The following is a 22,982-nucleotide window of genomic DNA, read 5'->3' on the forward strand; positions in this document are numbered from 1 at the left end:
CGGTGGTATTGCAGAGAAATTTTTAAAAATTGGGAAATGATATATAATGAGTTGAAGAAAATGTTTAAATTAACATTTGTAAAAAAAATCAGAAGCATTTTTGTTAGGGATTGCAGGAAAAGACCTGCCAAGGAAAATGAAGAACATATTTATGTACACGACAACGGAGGCAAGAGTCTTAATAGCACAAGGATGGAAGAATGAAGAAACCCCGACCAAAGAACTGTGGCAAGAGAAACTGATGGACTATGCGGAACTGGCGAAATTGACTTACAAACTGCGAGACAAGGACAACTGTGACTTCAAAGAAGAATGGGAACCTTTTACAAAGTACTTAAAGAAACAACAAAATGAATTGGACTCCTTGGCAGGTTTTGAATAAACAGACACAAATTTATTTGTTAATATAATAGATGGATAATTTAGAGATTTTTACATTTTTATAACATGCAGAGAATGATATGTGTTAATAAATCAGAAAGAGGAACTGAGCGAAGTTGTAGGGGGGAGGGAGGGGTATGAGGGGGAGATGGGGGGAAATATAATTGATGAAATAATTTGTTATGCGGAAAAAGTCAATAAAAAACTTTTTTTAAAAAGAACATAACAACAGGCTGCTGGATCAGGCCAAGGGACCAGTTGGTCCAGCTTCCTCTTTTCTCAGTGCCTGTGGGAAACCAGCATGCGGTATCTGAACAGAAGAGCCCCATCCCCTGCCATTGTTTCCAGCAACAAGCCCCCAACTGCGGAGGCAGACCATAGCCCTCCTGGCTAGTAGCCATCAATATCCCTCTCTTCCTCCATGAATTTGTCCAATCCTCTTTTAAAGCCATCCAGGTTGCAGGCCATCACTGCCCCTTGTGGCAGAGAGTTCCACAGTTTAACCATGGATGTGCAACCGGCTTAGTCCAGTGGTTCTCAACCTGTGGGTCCCCAGATGTTATTGGACTACAACTCCCATCATCCCTGAGCTCTGGCCTTGCTAGCTAGGGGTGATGGGAGTTGTAGACCAACAACATCTGGGGACCCACAGGTTGAGAAAGGCTGGCTTAGTCGGTAGAGAACATGAGACTCTCAATCACTCTCTCTCTCTCTTTTTAAAAAAATCATTTTTATTAAATTTTCCACTAACCAATCAAATCACAATAACTATTCCAAATTATACATATACATACCGTATTTTTCGCTCTATAAGACACACCTTTTCCCTCCTAAAAAGTAAGGGGAAATGTGTGTGTGTCTTATGGAGCGAATGCAGGCTGCACAGCTATCCCAGAAGCCAGAACAGCAAGAGGGATCGAAAAAAAACATTTTTCTTGTTTTCCTCCTCCAAAAACTACGTGCGTCTTATGGTCTGGTGCGTCTTATAGGGCAAAAAATACGGTATCTAATAATCCAAATATTCCGCCAAATTTTTAATTTTTAATAGGACTTCCTATGCTTCAAGTTCGGAGGGTTCTAATCATCTCCCATCTCTACTGCTTTTCATGGTCATTTCCAGTGGTTCCTCTAATTCTTCCGGTTGTTGACCTTCCTTCTTTCACGGCCTCTGAGCTGTTCCCACAAGCGAGTTGAGACTCTCAGTCTCAGGGTTTTAGGTTCAAGCCTAAAGATTCCTGCGTTGTTTCAGATGGCCCGTATGGTCCCCTTCCAAGTGTACAATTCTATGATTGTGCGAAACTATCTTTGGATACCGAAGTAAATGTTTGTGTGAGCGCTAATCTTCACTCTCTGCCTCCACTGGCAGAGGCAGCGATGCTTCTGATTGCTGTTGCTGGAAACTGCAAGACAGGAGAGGGATCTTGTGTTCGAAACCTGCTTCCATTAGGGCATTTACTTGACCACTGTGAGAAGAGGATCCTGGACTAGATGGGCCACTGGCTGGATCCTGCAGGGCTGTTCATATGTACATCATTTTATTCTATTCCCTTACAGCTCACCTTTCCAAAGAGCCCATTCTGGCATACATAATCTCCCCCATTTTATCTTCACAACAACCCTACGGGGAAGACTAGGTTGAGAGACAGATGCTAACCCAATGTCACCTAGTGGGGATTCGAACCCCGGTCTCCCGGGTCTTGGTCCAACCCGCCAACCACTACACCACAGGCTTCACCTCCCATATGCAGAATGTCACCTGCTTTTGACGCAAAGGCTGGGCATCCATCTGCCAAGGATGCCGCTGCTGCAAATCACACTGCAGATTCTGCAATGAACGGGGTTGGACTAGATGAGCTCTGAGGTCTTTTCCGCAATTCTGTGTCAGGACTGAAGAGGTGAAGAAGGAACTAGTGTGGGGTAATGGTTGGTGTCTCAGTCTAGGGCCTGGGAGACAAGGGATCTAGTCTAAGGTTACCAGATTTTTTTCAATGAATCCGGGGACACTTTAAACAAACAAACAAACATACTACACATTCGGGACGTTGATGCTGCAGCGATGGTGGTGGCAGAGCGGCCGTCGCCTTGACCTCAACCGCCATGTTTCCCCTTCCTCCGAGGCTTCTACCTCCAGTCGTGCTTTTCCTGTCTGTAGTGTCACTTCCAAAACTCACATCAGCAAATATCTCAAGACCTCCAGACTTCTGATTGTTAAATCTCAGTCTGTAGTGCACAGTGCCTTTCAAATAACGTGCTATGCATTTCAGAGCTTTCCAATCCTGAACAGTAGGATTGTTGACATGTCTGCTTGGCAAATTCGTGCTAACTGCAAAGTCAGGTCTTGAACATCTGGCAATGAAGTTTAGTTTGCCTAGCACACTTCTGTACAGTGTAGTGTCAGAAAATGCTTCTTCAGTATCATCTACCTGATAACCTGTTGTCATTGGTGTGTCTACAGGGTTAGCATCTATCAGGTTTAGTTTGGTTAACACATCAGCAATTTTCTGTGACTGGTGTACTAAAATACTACCATCTTGGTCTCTCTCTATTTCCAGAAATAGATAGCTGGTTACCTCACCAAGGTCTTTCACGTCAAAGTGTTCCTTCAGTTGAGCTAGGGCGCTATTGTACATTTTGACATCCTTCCAAAAGAAAAGAATATCATCAACATAAAATAAGCAATACAGCTTCTTTTGACAAACACACCTGGATCAGCTTTACCTTGCTGAAAACCTAGAGAAAACAACACTTCAGTGAGTCTAGAGTGCCAGCATCATGCACTTTGCTTGAGACCGTATAGGGACTTTTTCAGAGAACAAACAAATCCCTGTTTTACCGACAAGGCTCCAACAAGGAGGGCCAAGAGCAGCGGTGGCGAGGCCATCGGAGCATCCCCAATCCCATTCCCACTTGCATGCAAGCAGGAGGGGGCAGGGATCCCTCAGCTGGGAAGGGAGAGATCCCCGCCCTGCTCCTGCTTGCACGGAGGCTGCTCCGATAGGCAGCATGAAGCCTCCCTTCACAGCTTAGTTGCTGGGGTCAGGGAAGGTGGTGGCAGCCCGGAAGCTGCATCTGAGAGCCCCTGCACCACCATCATGTGGGGACTTCCCAGCAGCTCCTGAAGCCAGCCAGAGCCAACTGCTTCAGGTTGCTGAGACTGCTGCTGCTGAGTTTCCCGGGGACATCAAATGAAATCCAGGGACATTCCGGGGATGGAATTTGTCTGGGGACTTATTCACAAATCAGAGAACTGTCCCCGGGAAACAGGGATGTCCGGTAACCCTAATCTAGTCCCCAATCAGCCATGAAGCTCACCAGGTGATCTCGGGCCAGTTTCTCTCTCTCAGCCTAGCCTTGCCTACCCTCCCAGCGCTGTTGCAAAGATAAAATGGAGTGCGGAGAATTTATGTACGCAGCCTCGATTTCCTTGCGGGAAAGGTGGGATATAAAGGTACTAAGAAATAAATAAATGAAAACAAAATATGCCGTTACTCCTGCTGCCCATCCAAGCTACTGGACTCCGCCTGTAAGTTTTCGTTCTTCCCCAATGCGCCTGTGAGCAGGAGAACTTCCTGGCGGGCTGTGCTGAATGCAAAGTGATTTCCAGAGGAGCGAAAAGTCTACTTTCCCTCAATTCAGTCTTGTTGCTTTTCCCAGGTTAGGCGCTTCCTGGAATAATAATAATTAAAAAAGCAGGTGCCATCAGCTTTCATGTCCCACTTCAACCACATTCACACATAACTCCATGCCAAAAGGTGCCCCGACGTCACTTGTGAACACCAACATGCAGGTTCGATGGGGTTGCATTAAACAGGTCAGGGTGGAATGCAGAATCTGGTTGCAGCAAAGCCTATTTGCAGGGCTTTTGGGGCCTGTTCCTGGTTGGGTGCATAGCAGACAACTCCTAGGGGCCGAGTTCCCTTCACACACACCCCCAATAAAATATATGAGGGGACCAGCCCCTCCCCAAAGTTGCTGGGCATTGCCATTCAAATGGTGTGTGTGAGCCACATCCTGTGACAGATTATACAGGTCAGGAATCATAGAATCATAGAGTTGGAAGAGAGCACAAGGGCCATCGAGTCCAACCCCCTGCCAAGCAGGAAACACCATCAGAGCACTCCTGACATAAGGTTGTCAAGCCTCTGCTTAAAGACCTCCAAAGAAGGAGACTCCACCACACTCCTTGGCAGCCAATTCCACTGTCGAACAGCTCTTACTGTCAGGAAGTTCTTCCTAATGTTTAGGTGGAATCTTCTTTCTTGTAGTTTGGATCCATTGCTCCGTGTCCGCTTCTCTGGAGCAGCAAAAAACAACCTTTCTCCCTCCTCTATGTGACATCCTTTTATATATTTGAACATGGCTATCATATCACCCCTTAACCTCCTCTTCTCCAGGCTAAACATGCCCAGCTCCCTTAGCCGTTCCTCATAAGGCATCGTTTCCAGGCGTTTGACCATTTTGGTTGCCTTCCTCTGGACACGTTCCAGTTTGTCAGTGTCCTTCTTGAACTGTGGTGCCCAGAACTGGACACAGTACTCCAGGTGAGGTCTGACCAGAGCAGAATACAGTGGCACTATTACTTCCCTTGATCTAGATGCTATACTCCTATTGATGCAGCCCAGAATTGCATTGGCTTTTTTAGCTGCCGCGTCACACTGTTGGCTCATGTCAAGTTTGTGGTCAACCAAGACTCCTAGATCCTTTTCACATGTACTGCTCTCAAGCCAGGTGTCCCCCAAAGGACTTACCTGCCCCCCCCTATTTTATTCAAATTGGTACCCCAGAGTGAGTGGGTGGAGGAGCATGCGGAAGAGAGCTCAGGGCAGGGGGCGACTTAGAGTGACGCACTTGTGGCGCTGGTTCAATCCTGGTCCAAAGACTCCTCTACAGGGCTGGTGTACAGATGAGAGAATCTGCTCTCAGGACCTTGACGTGGGGACCAAAAAAACTCCTCTTTTGCACAAGGAGACAATCCTGAGAACGTTTTGGGGAGCAGGTATCCAAACGCCTGCCGTGGGGGAGAGAAAATCTGGGGCCAGAGAGGGTTTTCCCACTTTCCACATGTTTTTGAGGGGGGTGAAATCCGTGGGGTTGAGAGAGGCACATCTACTTTTATAGTGGGGCCGACATATGGAGAGGTCCCGGAGGCAGCGCGCCCTTGCAGAGGATTTCGGGGGTTCGCTGGGGACTTGATCTTAGGGGCTACTTGGGAGGCTGCTCCCCTGGGTTTTTTTGGGCGGTAGCGGCTGGGGTGAGATCTGTGGGGTATAGAGAGATGCATTTATTTCTGGGGAGGGGGGACACACAGGCGGGTGTTCCCGGAGGCAGTGCGCCCTGCAGAGGATTTCGGGGCGCGCGCTGGGGGGTCGATCTTGGGGGCCACTCTCAGATGGGGGGAGGCTGCTCCCCGTCCTCGTCCCCCGCGCGCCCCCCGCCCGCGGCCATCGTCGTCCTCCTCCGCCGCCTCCTCCTCCTCCCCCTCCGTCCGTCCGTCCCCCCGGAGTCCGCTCCTCCCCGGATGATGTCAGCCTGCCCGGCCCGGTGGCTCCAGCCCCCTCCCCTCCTCCTCCTCTTCCTCCCTCCCTGGGGAGGCGGAGGGAGGCGGCATGGCCCGGCTCGGCCCGGCCGGAGGCGGCGGAGGAGGAGGCAGCCCCGTCGTCCCCCTGCGGCTGGAGTCCCCGTCCGCCGGCCCCGCGCCGCACTGGCTGGCCGTGCTGATGGTGCTGCTGCCGGACGGCGAGGACGACGACGAGGGCGACGAGGCGGGAGCCCAGGCCGGCCGGCGCAGGAGGAGGCGCAGGAGGCGCGCGAGAGCAGCCGCTGCTCCAGCCGCCGCCGCCGCTGGGCTGCTCTCCGGGGACCCTCGCCGGAGGCTCCTCCTGCTGCTGCTGCCCGCGAATGGGGGCTCCTCAGGCGGCAGTGGCGGCGGCCCGCGCTCCCACCCGCCTGCGCCCTCGGTAAAGCCCCTCGGGGGGCTCCAGTCCTGGGGGGTGGAGGGCTCTCTCCAGAAGGGGCGCCCCAGAAAGTGCCAACTGTCCTCCATACCCAAAAAAACGCCGCTCACTGTCTCTTCCCCCACGCCACCCCCATCCTGGGTCCCCAAGCGCCCTGATCCGGAGCGCGCACCGCTCCCCCACTCACCTCCCTCCCCCGGTGCGCCCCTGAACTTTCTGCGCATCCCGGGACGGGCCGCCCGTCCTGTCCCCTCTCTCCATCACTTCTTGGCGTCTGCTCTTGATCCGGCCCGCCGGGCGCTCGTCCGGCCTCTGAACTCCTCCCCGCCCGACCACCCATCCATCCATCCGGCGCCCTGCCCTCTCCATCCCTCCCTCCGCCTCCTCACCTCCTCGGCATCCTGCCTCCATCCCTCTATTCTCTCTCTCTCTCTCTCTCTCTCCTTTGCTCTGGTCCTCTCTGCGCCTCCTCCGGTTGCCCTGACCCCGCTCTCTCTCTCCATCCCTCCAGCCACTCCTTTCTTCCTCTGCCTCTCTCTCTCTCTCTTTCTCATCCCTCCTTCCAGCCCCCTCTTCCCCCCTCCTCCTCCCCCCTTTCGCCACCTCCTCCTCCCCCTCCCCCTCTCCCACCGGGGCTTCTCTCCCTGGCTCTCCTCCTCTGCTCTGATTCCCTCCATCCCTTTCTCTCTCCCCCCCCCCTCCTGCACAACCCTCCCCTCCCAGCTGCTTGGCTGCTGTTCTCTCCCCCCCCTTTACACACAGTCAGTCCCACCCCCCGCCCAACAAGAACCACCCTCCCCAGTCACTTGGAAACAAACAAACCGGTCCAAAATACTCCGCCTTTGGATTGTCACCCCAACACCTCGTGGTTTTGCTAGCTGCTCAGGAGCAGGTGGCTGAGTAGGGAAACTCTCTCCCTGAATCCACCTTGGAAGCCGCTGGATTTTGGTTTTCTGAAGAGATCCCCTCTTTCTGGTTTGCTTTAAGGGGGATTCTAGGGGTTTGCCCCCCACCCCGCCCCAAGCTTGGGAGGAATTTCCAAAAAAGAAAACAGGCAGAGGAGCCCCAAACTTTCTTCGGTGGAAGCCCTCCCTGACTGGGGGTTGGGGGGTTGGGATTGTTTTGGCGAGAAGACCTGTTCCCCACCCACTCCGCGCCCCCTGCCGTGCACACCTAGGACCCTTAAAAGGCTGTTTTGATGTTCTCCATCCAGGAGGGTCTCCCCAGAGGTGGGCTGACCATGAAGGAAGAGCCTTTGACCGGTGGTGGGCTGTCAGCTGTGAGGTCTTGGATGCATGGGACTGGCATTCTGGACGCCAACACCGCAGCTCAAAGGTAGGGCCTGAAGAAGGCTTGCAGCAAATTCTTACCCCCCCCCCCCAAAAAAAAAGAGAGAGAGAGGAAGAAACTCCCCCAAACTCCTTCTTTCAATAGTTTTCTCTCTCTCTCCCCCATCCCCAATACCTGTCTGTTTTGAAATTTGCCAAGAATTTACTGGGTTCTCCTGCAGAAGTCGAGGCAAGGAGTTTTGGACGGGAAAGGTGTTCATTCTTCTTTATTTTTTTCTTCCGATGACTCCGATGACTGGCGCATGTTATTCCAGTTCTCCTGTTTGACGGGCAAAGCGTGTCGTTGATTTATTCGCTACGTCTTGGGCGGGGGCTGCTTAAAGGAAGGGGGAATTTCAGAATTGCAATTGCAATTATTTAGTTTTCGGGAGGGTGTAAGGCCTCCATCACTTCCCCTGCTAAATCTCCCGGTAAAACACCAACCCTAATTCTAAGTAAGAGAGGAAGAAAGACAGGTACCTTGATTTCACCTTCGTTGTTGCTCTTAAAGTTTCGCTATAACTCATTGGAACTTTCATGGATATAACTCTTTTCAGATGGATTTTTCAGCAGAATCAAAAACAGTTTAGGTTGGAACTGACGGGAGGTGTCAGATAACATTTATATGAATACACACACACACACACACACACACCCTGATTTTATATTTCTTGTTGTCAAGCTGTTGGAAAGTGTTTCTGAAGTTAACAGTTTGGGTTGGAAAAGCAAAACAGCGTTGGAAGAAAGTTAGACTGATGCCAAGGATGCAAGTTCGCAATTCTGCTTGCAAATTTCTTAAACAGACATTAGTGGGTTGTTGCTGTTTTTTTTAAAAAAAACAACAACAACTGTGGGTCTAATTTTATTATTCCTCTCTCCTCCCCCCAAGTATGCTTTAATTTGGTGCTCTCGTACAAAATTGCTCCACATCGCAAACTCCTCTCTCGCCCCCACCATTCCTTTCTATCTTTTACAATTATTCCTGTTGGTCGATAAGCTGGGATGTATGAATCATTTCTCCCTGGGCTCAGTGGCTCCGGGAGTTTGCTTCTTTTTGATTTGAATTGATTTTCTATCGATCTCAAATGTTCCCTGACCTTTGACATCTGATCTTGCTTGACATTTACTTGAGGTTGCTTAAACAAAGGAAGCAAGGGTTAGGTTGCATAACTAACCATGTAGCAGGGATACAACTCACCCCCCTCATTTCTCCTGTATATCATTCACCTGCAATTTGCAACTGAATTTATTGTTGTCAGCCTGTTGTCTCCTGGAGTTTGCAAACCTACTAGCTGGGTCCCGTGCATCGCTGACCCAAGTCACCTTCTTTGGCTAGATGATCTGAGAGTTGTGCCCTAGTAAAGGGTTTTGCGGCGCACTTTGTAGATTTATTTGTGTCTCTGGAAATGCTAATGCCGCAGGCTTTGAAAGGCCTGTGCAGCTGTGCTGGGCCTGCATGGTCCCTAGTGCACCCCAGGTCCCCAAATAAATGTTGAATATTTTAGTGGCGGAGCACATGCTTGGAATGCAGAAGGTACAAACGTGGGCATCTCTGCTGAAAGGATTTCAGGCGGCATCTGGGAAAGACCGGGAGAGCTCTGGAGAAATAATTTTGTGCTAGCTGGCTTGAGTCCTTAATGTTGATCATTCCTCTGTTTTCAGTGTGAAAAGGCACAATCCACCCAGATGTTCTCTGGAACAAGCAAGGGGAGCAGAACCTTCTGGTGGATCATGCCCAGTTGTACTTTATAATTTTATCACCGTTTTTTATTCTCCCCGGAACACCGTGTGAAGGCTAGAAGCTGGCGGAAAGTGACTGGTTTGCTGCCTCAGTTTCTCCGTCGTTGAGTCCAGCCCTCCGGCCTTCCATCCTGTTTGGGGTATTTTTTGGGGTTTTTTGGTAGAATGCCCCAAACAGAGACGTAGGCAGCTTTGTAGTAGCTTGCGAGAAGTAAGGGTTTGGATCTGTGTCAAATTAGGTCTTGCCGTGGGATTTCGCGCAGCTAAAAATCATCGTAATTAGCTGAGTCTGGATGAGATTTGTGAGTGGGCTTTTTTCCTAATGACCCAAGAAGAGATGATAACCTGATACGATAATTAGACATAAGAAGAGGCAGCGAAGCTTTATCAAGTCAAGGAGTGTGTTCACCTCCCTTTATCCGGGGGGCCCCTAACAAGATATTGCATTTCTCCATTATCTCCCTGGACTGAGCAGGTCACCTCAAATGGTTAAGCAAAACTGGAATATCCGAGGAAAGGCAGTGTGCGAGATGCAGACAAGATCCCTTGATAGAGTAAGGATCAGCATTTTTTTAAAAAAGACAGAGAACGTTCCCCTTGTTTTTGCATGGACCATCCAGGCTGATTTCACCCAGAAAGAATTTGCACTAGATTTGTTGATGTTGTTGTTGTTTTGTGGCAATCTCCAGGAAAGAATGAGAAACACTTTCTTTTTTTAACCGTAAACTACATTGAGATATTGTATCTTGCTTGCAGCCCTGCCTATTCCATGCAACTGTTTTTCCTGTTGCATCCTTCCCAGTCCTATCCTCACCCCTCCGTTCTGCCCTCATCTTCTTCCAAAGGAATAAACCACACTTAGCGTAATAGTTTATTTACCAGCCTGGCACCCTCCTGATGTTTTGGACTACAGTTCCCAACGCTGGCTGAGGCTGATGGGAGTTATAGTCCAGAAATATTTGGAGGGCGCCTGGTGGGCGAGGGCTGATCTCATCTACCTGTCCCACCCCTCTCTACCCCCTTCATTTTCTGTGTTTGTGTTCATCTATGCCGGACCCCAGCATTAGCTGAGATTTATATAACATCAAAATATATAGAACGTATGCAAACAGGCAGTAAACTCACTGCCATTCCTAGGGCCCAGATGCCAGAAGTCAGAGCATGTTTCGTCTGACTGTGTCAAATCTGTAAAGCAAGACATGGAATGTATTTGCCAGGGGCTCAGAGGCTCCTGCCACTCCTGTTGTCTTGACTTATCTTGTTCTGGCGTCAGGTGGTTTGCGTTTTCTCCTAATTTTCAGCGCTGATTCTTCATAATGCCTCCTGATTCTGAATCTTCGTTCAAGAGAAATTCTGAAAGCTGCCGTTTCAAGAGTTCACCGCCCTTACCTTCGTTTGGCAAACTTTGCCATGAGTTAATTTATATTTTTGTTTATTTGGAAGCATTTATATTCTGCTTAGTGTTTCAAAAACTCATAAGGGATGCACAGCCTAAAATAAGCGAAGGGTTGTGCTCAGAGCAGTGCCGAAATGAATGCTCTGTCAGAGCAAGTATTTCTCTGTGGGCAATGGAACGTTATCCCTGCCTCCCCACCCCCACCCCAGCCAAGTTTATTCAGGGGGTTCCCCTATACTTCTTGAAACAGTTAAACTATGGAACTCCCTGCCACAGTGATGGCCACCAACCCAGAAGGCTTTCAAAGAGGATTAGACAAATTCATGGAGGAAGAGAGGGCTATTGATGGCTAGTAGGCACAATGGTTACGCTCTGCCTCCACACCTGGAGGCAATAATGCTTTTGAATCTCAGTGGCTGGAAACTGCAGGAGGGGAGAGGGCTCTTGTGTTCGAATTCTGATTTCAGGTTTCCCACATGCATCTGTTTGGCCACTGTGAGAACAGGATGCTGTGCTAGATGGGTCGTTGGTGTGATCCAGCAGGCTCTTCTTACGTTCTTCTTTGGGGATGGCATAGTGGGGTGGGAAGCTTTGCACTGCTGTAAGCACTGAGTTGAATTCTTCCCAGACAAGCAGGCATTGGCCAGCCTGTTCTGCTGCAGTATCCAGTCTCATGCACGCAGCCAGCAACAGATGCCATCAGCCTGATCAGTTAAGTCAATTGCACCGTAGTCCTGAACCTACCTGCTTGAACAAATCTCGTTGGTTTAAAAAGCACATTCAGAACTAATAGTCTGTAAATCAGTGGGAAGAAGGGCTTCATCATAGACACCAGTATGTCCTTTTGTGGTGGGGGGGAGTTGTTTAAAAAAGAAACCAGTCTGAGTCGTGCAGGAGTCGGCTTGCACGTTGAAAGCAGAGAGAATTCAGCCCACCTGGGGAAAAGTTTGTGTTCAGCTGCAGAATCGTGCCGGATGCAAATGAATCAGATTTTCATTAAGCACCTCGGGTAATCTGGGCTGCAAGGGAGGGGACGATGTCAGGAATATTTGCACAGGCGGTTCAAGCACATCCAGCCTAAAGTGGCCCAAGTCGCAATATTTTGACTTAATAGCACAGTGGATGGTGGCTGTTACCTTCTGGCAAGTGGCGGTTTCTGAGACTTTCCAAGCGTTTCCGAAATTATGGGCAAATAGGCCTTACCGCGTGCAAAACAGAGAAGGCAGCTTTGTAAAAAAATGTATGTGGGGATAAAGAGGCTGACCACAGGATCCAGCCAAAGGCAACGCTCGCACCCTGTTTACCTTGGGCAGCAGATGTGGCCAGATGTCAGGATGGACAAATCTCTTCCCATCCCTCTCCTTCACCTGCAGATCTCAACCTGGATTGAATGTGCAGGTCTGAACTCTGTAACCTTCCTCTGGAGAAAACATCCTCCCTGCTGATCAGCTGAGCAAAAATCTTGGGGAAGGGGGTGAGATTTCAGGGGGGGGGGTGTACATGTTTTGGAAGGGGGTTTTTTTAGTGGTAAATAATATTTTAGAGGCTAATAATATCAGTTGCTGGTAGGTGAACATAGCTGTCAACATATCCCTTTTTTCCTTTATTCCGAATAGGATTTCTCGCAAGAAAAGGGAAAAGTTAACAGCTGTGTAGGTGAAGGGAGAGGGGGAAGGGGACTGCTGCGTCTCCAACCTCTCAGCCATCATTCTTGCCGGTTTTCTTCGTAGTCGGAGGTAAAACACCTTTCCTTTCCTTGAGCTTGAGCTTCTCTTGATCGGTTCACACTCAATTTCCAGTCCCTCCACCGGTGACGGAATTGATGCTTGTCTTGATCGTTGAGTCTCCCAGAACTGTCTTCTCCATTCCGGTAGCCAGAGAATGATAGCCAACCATTTTCCTTTCCTGCTCCCACATTTTGCTCCCACCCCCTCTGCTCAGAGAGAGAGGGGCATCGATTTGTTGAAAACCTCTCATGGATTTTCGATCGCGACTGTTCAGTTTGCAGGATCAGATTACTGCAGCCCTGCTTTCTGCAGGGCTGCCCTTGGCGACAGATCTGAAGGCTCCCACTATTGCAGTTGTTGTTGTTTAGTGGTTTAGTCGTGTCCGACTCTTCGTGACCCCATGGACCAGAGCACGCCAGGCCCTCCTGTCTTCCACTGCCTCCCTCATGCTGGTAGCTTGGAGAACACTGTCCCACCATCTCATCCTCCGTCGTCCCCTTCTCCTTGTGCCCTCCATCTTTCCCAACATCAGGGTCTTTTCCAGGGAGTCTTCTCTTCTCATGAGGTGGCCAAAGTCTTGGAGCCTCAGCTTCAGGATCTGTCCTTCCAGTGAGCACTCAGGGCTGATTTCCTTCAGAACGGATAAGTTTGATCTTCTTGCAGTCCATGGGACTCTCAAGAGTCTCCTCCAGCACCAGAATTCAAAATCATCAATTCTTCGGTGATCAGAATTCTTCCACTATTGCAGGCTACTTATCAATATGTGCAAACTGAAATCCCAGGTTTGGATCGTCCGTATCGATTGCCGTTTCCCTCCAGGCCAAATTCAAGGTTCTGGTGTTAACTTTTCTGAGATCTTGCATCCTTGATGCCTTCTCCCTTATATTCCTCACTGAATACAAGCTGATGAAGCTCTGAAGCACTTCCTGTTCTCTGTGAAATGGTGTGTAGAACGCAGCCCTTTCTCTGTGGAACTCCTTGCTGCAGGAGAATCCCACTCACCCTTACACTATATGTTTTCTGCCGCTCGTCACTTTCCTTTCGTGTGATGGCACTGCTGTTTGTTGGCTGGCCTCGTTTTCAGAAAGAATGTGCTCGTTCTTTTAGGCTTGCTGTTATATGATTTGATTGGGTTATTCAATTCCCACTCCACTTAATATGTATAATAATAATAATAATAATAATAATAATAATAATAATAATAATAATTTATTTATACCCTGCCCATCTGGCTGGGTTTCCCCAGCCACTCTGGGCGGCTCCCAATCGAGTGTTAAAAACAATACAGCATTAAATATTAAAAACTTCCCTAAACAGGGCTGCCTCCAGATGTCTTTGAAAGAGAAGATAGCTGCTTATTTCCTTCACATCTGAAGGGAGGGCATTCCACAGGGTGGTGCCACCACCAAGAAGGCCCTCTGCCTGGTTCCCTGTAATCTCACTTCTCGCAATGAGGGAACTGCCAGAAGGCCCTCATCGTTAGATCTCAGTGTCTGGGCTGAACAATGGTGGTGGAGACGCTCCTTCAGGTATACAGGACCGAAGGAGGGCTTTCAAGGTCAGCACCAACACTTCGAATTGTGCTCGGAAACGTACGTTTAAAATATCTCTAAGCGGTGTACCAAAAATGGAAGCGACAACTGACAACTTCAGCAAAGTATTTGCAAAAACACACAATTGCATCTTTCGAAAACACCCTGCGTGCGCCACATTTGTAGAGGCTCTGAGATTGAGCGTCAAATGCAGAAGACCTGACTACGCAGTGCACTTTTGTGGTTAACCCTCTAGAGTCTAGGCCAGCCCGGTGCCCTCCGGATGTGCTGGACTACAATTCCCATTAGGCTGTGCAAGCTGGGGATGATGGGAGTTGTAGTTCAAAAATAACCGGTGGGGGTACTGGATGAAAGAAGGCTGCGCCAGGCCTGCCTCCAAGTTACTAATGTCATAGTTTGGGGTAAAAATTATCCTCAGTGGGGCAAATTGTAGTCATTCAGCCCAGAGGAGTGATGGGGGAAAGGGTTATAGTTTCTCCCTTGCAGCCTCCCCTTCCTTGGAGGTTTTTAGCAGAGGTTGAGCGGGCGTCTGTCATGGATGCTTTAGCTGAGATTTCTACCTTGGAGGGGGCTGGACTAGATGACTTTGGGGGACCCTTCCAATGCCACGATTCTATGATTCTGCTGTGTCTGGGCAACATCTGCTACCTTTGGTTCTGGAGGCGGTAGGCAGCCATTCTGGCCATGGATAGAGTCACAGGTTTTTAACTTTCTCGTTCATCTGCGCTCTTAAAAATATTAAACTGGGAATAGCTCAGTCGGTACGGCCTGAGACTCAGGGTCGTGGATCTGAGCCCCACATTGGGCAAAAGATTCCTTCATTGCAGGGGGTTGGACTTTTGTTGTTGTTGTTTAGTTGTTTAGTCGTGTCCGACTCTTCGTGACCCCCTGGACCAGAGCACGCCAGGCACTCCTGTCTTCCACTGCCTCCCGCAGTTTGGTCAAACTCATGTTGGTAGCTTCGAGAACACTGTCCCACCATCTCGTCCTCTGTCGTCCCCTTCTCCTTGTGCCCTCCATCTTTCCCAACATCAGGGTCTTTTCCAGGGAGTCTTCTCTTCTCATGAGGTGGCCAAAGTCTTGGAGCCTCAGCTTCAGGATCTGTCCTTCCAGTGAGCACTCAGGGCTGATTTCCTTCAGAATGGAGAGGTTTGATCTTCTTGCAGTCCATGGGACTCTCAAGAGTCTCCTCCAGCACCAGAATTCAAAAGCATCAATTCTTTGGCGATAATATAATAATAATAATTTATTATTTATACCCCACCCATCTGGCTGGGTTTCCCCAGCCACTCTGGGCGGCTTCCAACCGAATATTAAAAACAATACAGCGTCAGACATTAAAAACTTCCCTAAACAGGGCCGCCTTCAGTTGTCTTTTAAAAGTAAAATAGTTGTTTATTGCCTTGACATAGATGACCCTCATGGTCCCTTGATTCTATTATATTCATTGACAACAGAATGTTGGCACTGAGCAGTATTTCTTTTCTTTTTTTAAAAAAAAGAAAAACAAAATTAACAAACAATGAGATGTCGGTGCCCATTACTTTCTAAAAGTGTCGTGGGCGCCAGCACAAAATGGCGCACTGGTGAGTCCCATCACACACAAAAAACCACCAAGCCATTTACGAAATTAAAGTATGAATCCAGTTGAAAATATAAAATAAAATAAATGGGATGAGGATGGGGAGGGAGTACCAAAAAAACAAAACAAAAACAAACCAGGGTCCACAGCCATTACCTCATAAAGAACATTCTCAGGAGGTTTACCCCCCTTTATTTTATTTCATATTTCCCACTGGATTGTTGCTTTGACTTCATAATAAACTCTTGCATTTAATAATATTAAAAATCCGTTAAGCCTGCAACTTACATGGGGGTTGCTTTCCGGAGATCTCGCCTACACCCAAAATTGTGTTTAGTCAAAGCACTCCAGGTTCACTAGTAGGTGGAATTTGCCAGACTGTTTTTCCCCTTAAAAGCTGACCCCTTTTAATTTTAATTTAAAAAAAAAAAAATTGCCATGTGCGTGAAGCTGAATGTGCACAAGTTAAATGCACGTCAGTTGCAGGTGTGCTGTAATTATTTACAGTTGGGCTGTGCAGCCCACTTGTAGGAGGATATTATTCTCCAGCCCCAGGTGTGAGGTGCTAGTTGAGGAATCCCACAATGAGACAATTCACCCGGCCTATTGTTTTGAACTCAACGGAGGCTCTGTGCCCACACCTGCTGCTTCCAGATTATCCCAGGTGCTCAGCAGTTTTTCATCCTCAAAATCTCCAGCCTGCATTTGTGGACAGTCTAGCCAGTCTTTCCAAAACGGCTTTCACCCCACTTATGCACCTTAATGTCGATGAAGCAGGGCGGGTGTTGAGGACGGGTGGCGGTGGGAGAAATCGAGTTTTGGGAGAAATGGCACAAGCTCAGAGATGCTGGAAATGGAAAAGCTTGTGGCTTAGGCTAAAGGCAGAGAGGTGGCAGCTGGGAATTGGCAAGGAGCTGGGGGAAAGTTTCAGCAAAAGACTAGCAAAATGATCAAGGGGGTGGAGCTACAGCAATTTGGATTTTTCCAAATTTGGAGAAAAGGCAAGTAAGGGGCAACGTGATGATGTTGATGATAATTTATACCCCGCCCATCTGGCAGCTTCCAGCAGAATATTAAAATACAATGATACCTCGGATTATATAAGCTTCAGGTTACAGAGGCTTCAGCTTACAGACTCCGCTAACCCAGAAATAGTGCTTCAGGTTAAGAACTTTGCTTCAAGATGAGAACAGAAATTGCACAGTGGTGGTGCAGCGGCAGCGGGAGGCCCCATTAGATAAAGTGGTGCTTCAGGTTAAGAACAGTTTCAAGTTAAGTACAGACCTCCGGAACAAATTAAGTACTTAACCCGAGGTACCACTGTACAGTGATTCATCAAATATTAAAAGCTTCCCTAAACAGGGCTGTCTTCAGATGTCTAATAATAATAATAATAATAATAATAATAATAATAATAAACAATTGATTGAAATACAACTTAAAAACAAGATTAAAATACAACATTAAAATACAACATTAAAATGCAGCCTCATTTCAGTAGAAACTCAAATCAAAAACTAAAAGTCCAATAGCTGTTTCTTTCTTTGACATCTGGTGGGAGGGCGTTCCACAGGGTGGGTGCCACCACCAAGAAGGCCCTCTGCCTGGTTCCCTGTAACCTCACTTCTCGCAGTGAGGGAACCACCAGAAGGCCCTCGGAGCTGGACCTCAGTCAGAACGATGGAGGTGGAGATGCTCCTGCAGGTATACTGGTGATAGGAGCTTGTAAGAGTATGTCATGGCACAGAGGAACTGGACAGAGAAGAGTTTTTCTCCCTCTCTCCTAGGACTAGAACTCATGGGCGTTCAGTGAAATGGGAGTGGGAGGTTCAGAATAGATAAAAGAAATTCCTTCTTCACACAGCGCATGGTTGTTGTTTTTTTAAAAAAATTAATCATTTTTTTGATACAAACAACAACCGCAAAAGGCACAACAAAAACCGTAATAACAATAATAACAAAATTGAACAATTCATATTTAAATACACTGATATATCTATGATTGCACCCGTTTATCAATATTTTCCCACCTCTCTCTCCTCCCACCACTTCCCCCATTATCGCTTAAATATTCATTCCAGATTCCTTCATATTTATCCATTCTTAATTTGCATCAACAAGCAATTCGTTCGTATTTAGCGAATCTGTCCATATTATCAATCCATGTGCTCAATGGAATCTTTTTGCGGCTCTTCCGATTCATCAAAACAAGTGGGGTTTTTTTGCTTCGCATGGATGAGCTATGAAACTCTCTGCCACAGGATTGGTGAGGTCCACCAACCTGGAGTACTTTAAAAAGGGGATTGGATAAATCCATGGAGAAAACGGTTGTTGATGACTATGAGCCACGATGGCTCTGCATTGCCTCCACAGTCGGAGGCAAAGATGCTTCTGAGACCCAGTCGCTGGAAACCATCGGAGGGGAAAGATGCTTTTGTGCTCAGATCCTGTTGCTGGTTTCCTACAGGCACCTTGTCAGCCACTGAGTACAGGATAGGGCATTGGCCTCATCCAGCAGGCTCTGCTTATGTTCCCTTGCAGCTATGGAGGCTCTGATGTCCATGGACAAGGGCACTTGAATCAGCCATAGGCTCACCAGCCCAACAGGGACATGGGTGGTGCTGTGGGTTAAACCACAGAGCCTAGGACTTGCTGATCAGAAGGTCGGCGGTTCGAATCCCCGCAAAAGGGTGAGCTCCCGTTGCTCGGTCCCTGCTCCTGCCAACCTAGCAGTTCGAAAGCACGTCAAAGTGAAAGTAGATAAATTGGTACTGCTCCGGCCGGAAGGTAAACGGTGTTTCCGTGTGCTGCTTTGGTTCGCCAGAAGTGGCTTAGTCATGCTGGCCACATGACCCGGAAGCTGTACGCTGGCTTCCTCGGCCAATAAAGCGAGATGAGCGCCGCACATAGGCGCCGACTCCATGGGGCTTGAGGGGGCCCGAGCCCCCTCAAAAATTCGTTTGGGGGGGCTCCGCCCCCACAATAATCTCCGGCGCCCCTCCAGCAGAGCGCCATCGCCGCCCCTCCCCCAGCCCAAAATGCACAGGGAGGGGCGGGCTGCATGCCTCCTGCCCTCCCTCCCGAGCAAAAGCTCCACCCAATTTCCTTTGGAGCTGATTAATAGGCGCAGCACGCTCTCCCCTATTCGCTCACGAGGAGGCGGCGCCACTTTATTTGCATATTCATGAGCTTATTTATTATTCATGAGCTTTCCCGGGCCCCCCCAATATTTTTTATAAGTCCGCGTCCCTGGCGCCGCAACCCCAGAGTCGGCCATGACTGGACCTAATGGTCAGGGGTCCCTTTACCTTTACACCAGCCCAACCTGGCCTGCTGCTGTGCCCTTAACAGGATTGGGCTATGTGCAGAAATCTGTTGGCGAATCCTTTGGTAGTGGTACAGACAGCCACGGCGGCTAGTTCAGAAGCCAGGGACTCCGGTCACTCTCTCCCTCACCCTTTGCAATTAAGTCCCGTCCTTAAGTCCACGCTCCCCTAGTGGCTGGCATACACCCAGCCTTCCTGCAGGTACCTTGTGACCTTTACAATATAGCAACCAACTTTTGTTAAGCTGCCCTGCTTGGTTACCTGGAGATGATCTGTGATCACCATAGGTGACCAGTTGTTTACAAGGCTGTGGCCCTTTCGTTGAAGTTCATGGTGAGTGCTGCCCAGAATGCCTGGAGCAACCCGCCCCAATCTGGCCACAGTGATCCATGCGACGGTCATCTCCAGGCTTGACTACTGTAATTCGCTCTACGCGGGGCTGCCCTTGAAACTGTCCCAGAAACTCCAGCGGGTGCAGAATGCTGCAGTGAGGCTCCTCACGGGGTCCCTGCCATGGGAGCATATTCACCCAGTGCTTTACCAGTTGCACTGGCTCCCGGTGGAGTATAGGGTCACGTTCAAGGTGCTGGTCTGGACCTTTAAAGCCCTTTGTGGCTTAGGGCCCTCGTATTTACGGGACCTCCTCTCCTGGTCTGCCCCGCAGAGGACCTTAAGGTCCATGAATAACCATAGTTTAGAGGTCCCGGGTCCTGAGGAAGTCAGACTGTCCTCCACCAGGGCCAGGGCCTTTTCAGTGATGGCTCCGACCTGGTGGAATGCTCTGTCCCATGAGACCAGGGCCCTGCAGGATTTGACCTCCTTCCGTCGGGCCTCTAAGACAGAGCTATTCCGCCTGGCCTTTAATTTGAAATCAGCCTGATCTTTTACTTCCCTTCCTTCCCTCCCCCTCCCCTTTTTTATGAAGATTACCCGCTCTGGGATCCCACAGCTAATTTTCCCCTGGTCTCCTCACTGGCCCAAGTAGGACCAATTCAGCCAGCTAGCCCTGGCGATCATCTAATTGATTTTTGAATTTTATTGGTATTCATGTTTTTATACTGTATTATAATTAAGTGTTTTAAAGTGTTTTAAATTTGTTGTTAGCCACCCTGAGCCCGGTTTTTTAACCGGGAAGGGCGGGGTATAAATATAAATTTATTATTATTATATAAATAAATAAATAAAATAACTAATGATAATAATAATAGCAGAGGACTTGTTGTGCACATAGGTGTGTTCTCAGGGGTTGGGCGTGGCATCTTGCTCCTATTATTATTTTTACTGGCTTTACTGTGGGGGCAGAACATAGCCATGCACTTTCCTCCATGAATTTGCTTATTCCTCTTTTAAAGCCATCCAGCTTAGTAGCCTAATTTCCTGCAGAAATGAGTCCCACAGTTCAACTGTGCTGCACGAAGGACTTCCTCTTTTTTTAAAATAGTTTTTATTAAGAATTTCATCATAATAAATTATCAAAAACAGATCCTCTTCGTTCCCCCCCCATTTTCCCCCTCCCCCATCCCCAAGAGAAACCCTCCCTTCCTCCCCCCAAGACTTCCCTCAGCTCCTCTCTCTGATTTTTCAACACACATTTTTCTCTGCATATTATAAACTTGTAAAGATCCTTAATTTATCTGTCTGTTATGTTAACAATAATAAATTTGTGTATGCTTATTCAAAACCTGCCAAGGAATCCAGTTCATTTTGTTGTTGTTTTTAAAGTAATTTGTAAAAAGTTCCCATTCTTCTTTGAAGCCACAGTTGTCCTTGTCTCGCAGTTTGTATGTCAATTTCGCCAGTTCCACATAATCCATGAATTTCCCTTGCCACTGTCCTTTTCTCAGGATTTCCTCATTCTTCCATCCTTGTGCTATTGGAAAATAAAGAACTTAATTATGTATGCGACAACGGCGGCAAGAGTCTTAATAGCACAAGGACTTCCTCTTATCTGTCCTAGGAATATGTTGTTCTCCCTTCAATTCTCTCTTCTCACAATAGTTGCTGAAGGAAAAGGTAAAGGTAAAGAGACCCCTGACCATTAGGTCCAGTCGTGGCTTACTCTGGGGTTGCGGCGCTCATCTTGCTTTATTGGCAGAGGGAGCCGGCATACAGCTTCCGGGTCATGTGGCCAGCATGACTAAGCCGCTTCTGGCGAACAGGAGCAGCGCACGGAAACGCCGTTTACCTTCCCGCCGGAGCGGTACCTATTTATCTACTTGCACTGGTGTGCTTTTGAACTGCTAGGTGGGCAGGAGCAGGGACCGAGCAACGGGAGCTCACCCCGTCACGGGGATTCGAACCACCGACCTTCTGATCGGCAAGTCCTAGGCTCTGTGGTTTAACCCACAGCGCCACCCGCGTCCCTGTTGAAGGAAAAGCCCCCCCCCCCAAAAAAGAGGAAAGGGAGGAGAGAGAATACCACCCCTGGGGAGAATGCCACCCCTGTCGAGCACCCTGTGCCCTGGGACTCTTGTGCAGGTTCCCCAATGGCAAGGCCGGCCTTACGAAACGAGAACACCCATTGTCGCTGGAGAGAGAGCGCCATTGGGGGCTTGCCTGTGTGTGGTGGCGGCGCCCGTTCACCCGGCAGCTCAGAATGGGGGCCTTGGTGATCCCAAGGGGGTAGAGAGTGTGTGAGGTGGGGGTGGGGATTTCAGTTTCGTTGACCCTAATGGAGCACAGCTTATTTCTGCGCCGTCCCCCAGCTGGGTTCCTGGCGGCCCAGCGCATGGAAGAGTTGGTTTTCCTGTAAAGGCTGTGCGATGCTCTGGTTTGCTAGGAAATGCTCCAATTTTCTTTAATAATTGATGGGCGCTGCCTCGCCAGCCTCGGAGGCTCGGCGAGCGCAGTCATTACCAGCATCCTGGTGTTTTTTCCACCCTCCCTCTCCCTCCTCCTCCCTCCTTCATTCCTTCTGCCTCGAACAGAGAGAGCAGCAATGGCAAGGCTTGGGGGAAACGGGAATGGAATTGAATGCAGGTGTGTTCGCTTGGCCGGGAGGTTCGGAAGGAGGGAGAGAGATTTGCAGACTCAGGGAGTTTCTGGAGGCGTAACTCTTTCTCAAGGAACAGCCTGAGGCAGCCGTCCCCAGTCCAGCCACTTTGGACTACAGTTCCTAGCCAGTGTTCGAAATTTGCCAGGCGCATTTTGCACCTGGCTTCCAACCAAGGTTCCAGGGTGCCAGGATGGTGCCTGAGATCTCCACCATCTGGAGGTGCATGCCAGTGGATTCGGACTGTTTTCGCACACTAGTACCCCACCCTGTGGAATTCTATCCATTATATTTTTATCTGCGCAATCAGAATCAATTTCTGGAACCCAAACACTTTTTCTGTGCAGCCTGAGCAGGAGCAGGGAACGACGTTATAGTGAATTGTTGCAGCTTGCCTTCGCTTACCCACTCCCCACTGTCCTGCTCACAGTTGTGAAGAATATTCCTACGTTATGAATGGTCTGTGACACCATTAAGAAAAAGAGGTGGGAATATATCTGTGGACTGGCCCTGGATAAAGTGACTTTCCCTCTTTAAGTTCTCAAACTCAGCTCTGAACCGTGCGCTCCGTGGAGAAAAAGCTGGGATATAAATGCCATAAATAAGCTCCATATATATATATATATATATATATATATATATATATATATATTCCTTCCAGTAGCACCTTGTTATTGTTTAGTCATGTCCGACTCTTCGTGACCCCATGGACCAGAGCACGCCAGGCCCTCCTGTCTTTGAGAACACTGTCCAACCATCTCGCCCTCTGTCGTCCCCTTCTCCTTGTGCCCTCCATCTTTCACAACATCAGGGTCTTTTCCAGGGAGTCTTCTCTTCTCATGAGGTGGCCAAAGTATTGGCGCCTCAGCTTCAGGATCTGTCCTTCCAGTGAGCACTCAGGGCTGATTTCCTTCAGAATGGAGAGGTTTGATCTTCTTGCAGTCCGTGGGACTCTCAAGAGTCTCCTCCAGCACTGCCTTGCCGTGGCAAAGGGGCTTGAATA

The 22,982-nt window shown here is 48.8% G+C and overlaps 1 protein-coding gene and 1 long non-coding RNA gene across 4 annotated transcripts in view; one reads left to right on the forward strand and one right to left on the reverse strand.

Annotated features, from left to right (window-relative positions):
* Positions 1-372: 372 nt before the first annotated feature.
* On the reverse strand, positions 373-6,876 carry LOC144328830 (uncharacterized). The gene is made up of 2 exons (XR_013394116.1): positions 6,523-6,876; positions 373-4,047 (listed from the first exon to the last, which is right to left on the reverse strand). It is a non-coding gene; the product is annotated as an uncharacterized LOC144328830 (long non-coding RNA).
* Positions 5,950-22,982, forward strand: part of LOC114604319 (transcription factor COE1-like) — a 97,451-nt gene continuing 80,418 nt past the window's right edge. The window contains exons 1-2 of one of the 3 annotated variants that reach the window (XM_028744352.2): positions 5,950-6,338; positions 7,549-7,670. In XM_028744352.2, coding sequence (XP_028600185.2) covers positions 5,988-6,338; positions 7,549-7,670 — 473 coding nt within the window. In that variant the 5' untranslated portion in view covers positions 5,950-5,987. The remainder of the gene's footprint in view (positions 6,339-7,548; positions 7,671-22,982) is intronic. The other 2 variants (XM_028744350.2, XM_028744351.2) reach the window with 2 other exon arrangements.

Source organism: Podarcis muralis, chromosome 9 (assembly GCF_964188315.1).
Source record: "Podarcis muralis chromosome 9, rPodMur119.hap1.1, whole genome shotgun sequence".
In the NCBI taxonomy this organism is placed as follows: Eukaryota; Metazoa; Chordata; class Lepidosauria; order Squamata; family Lacertidae; genus Podarcis; species Podarcis muralis.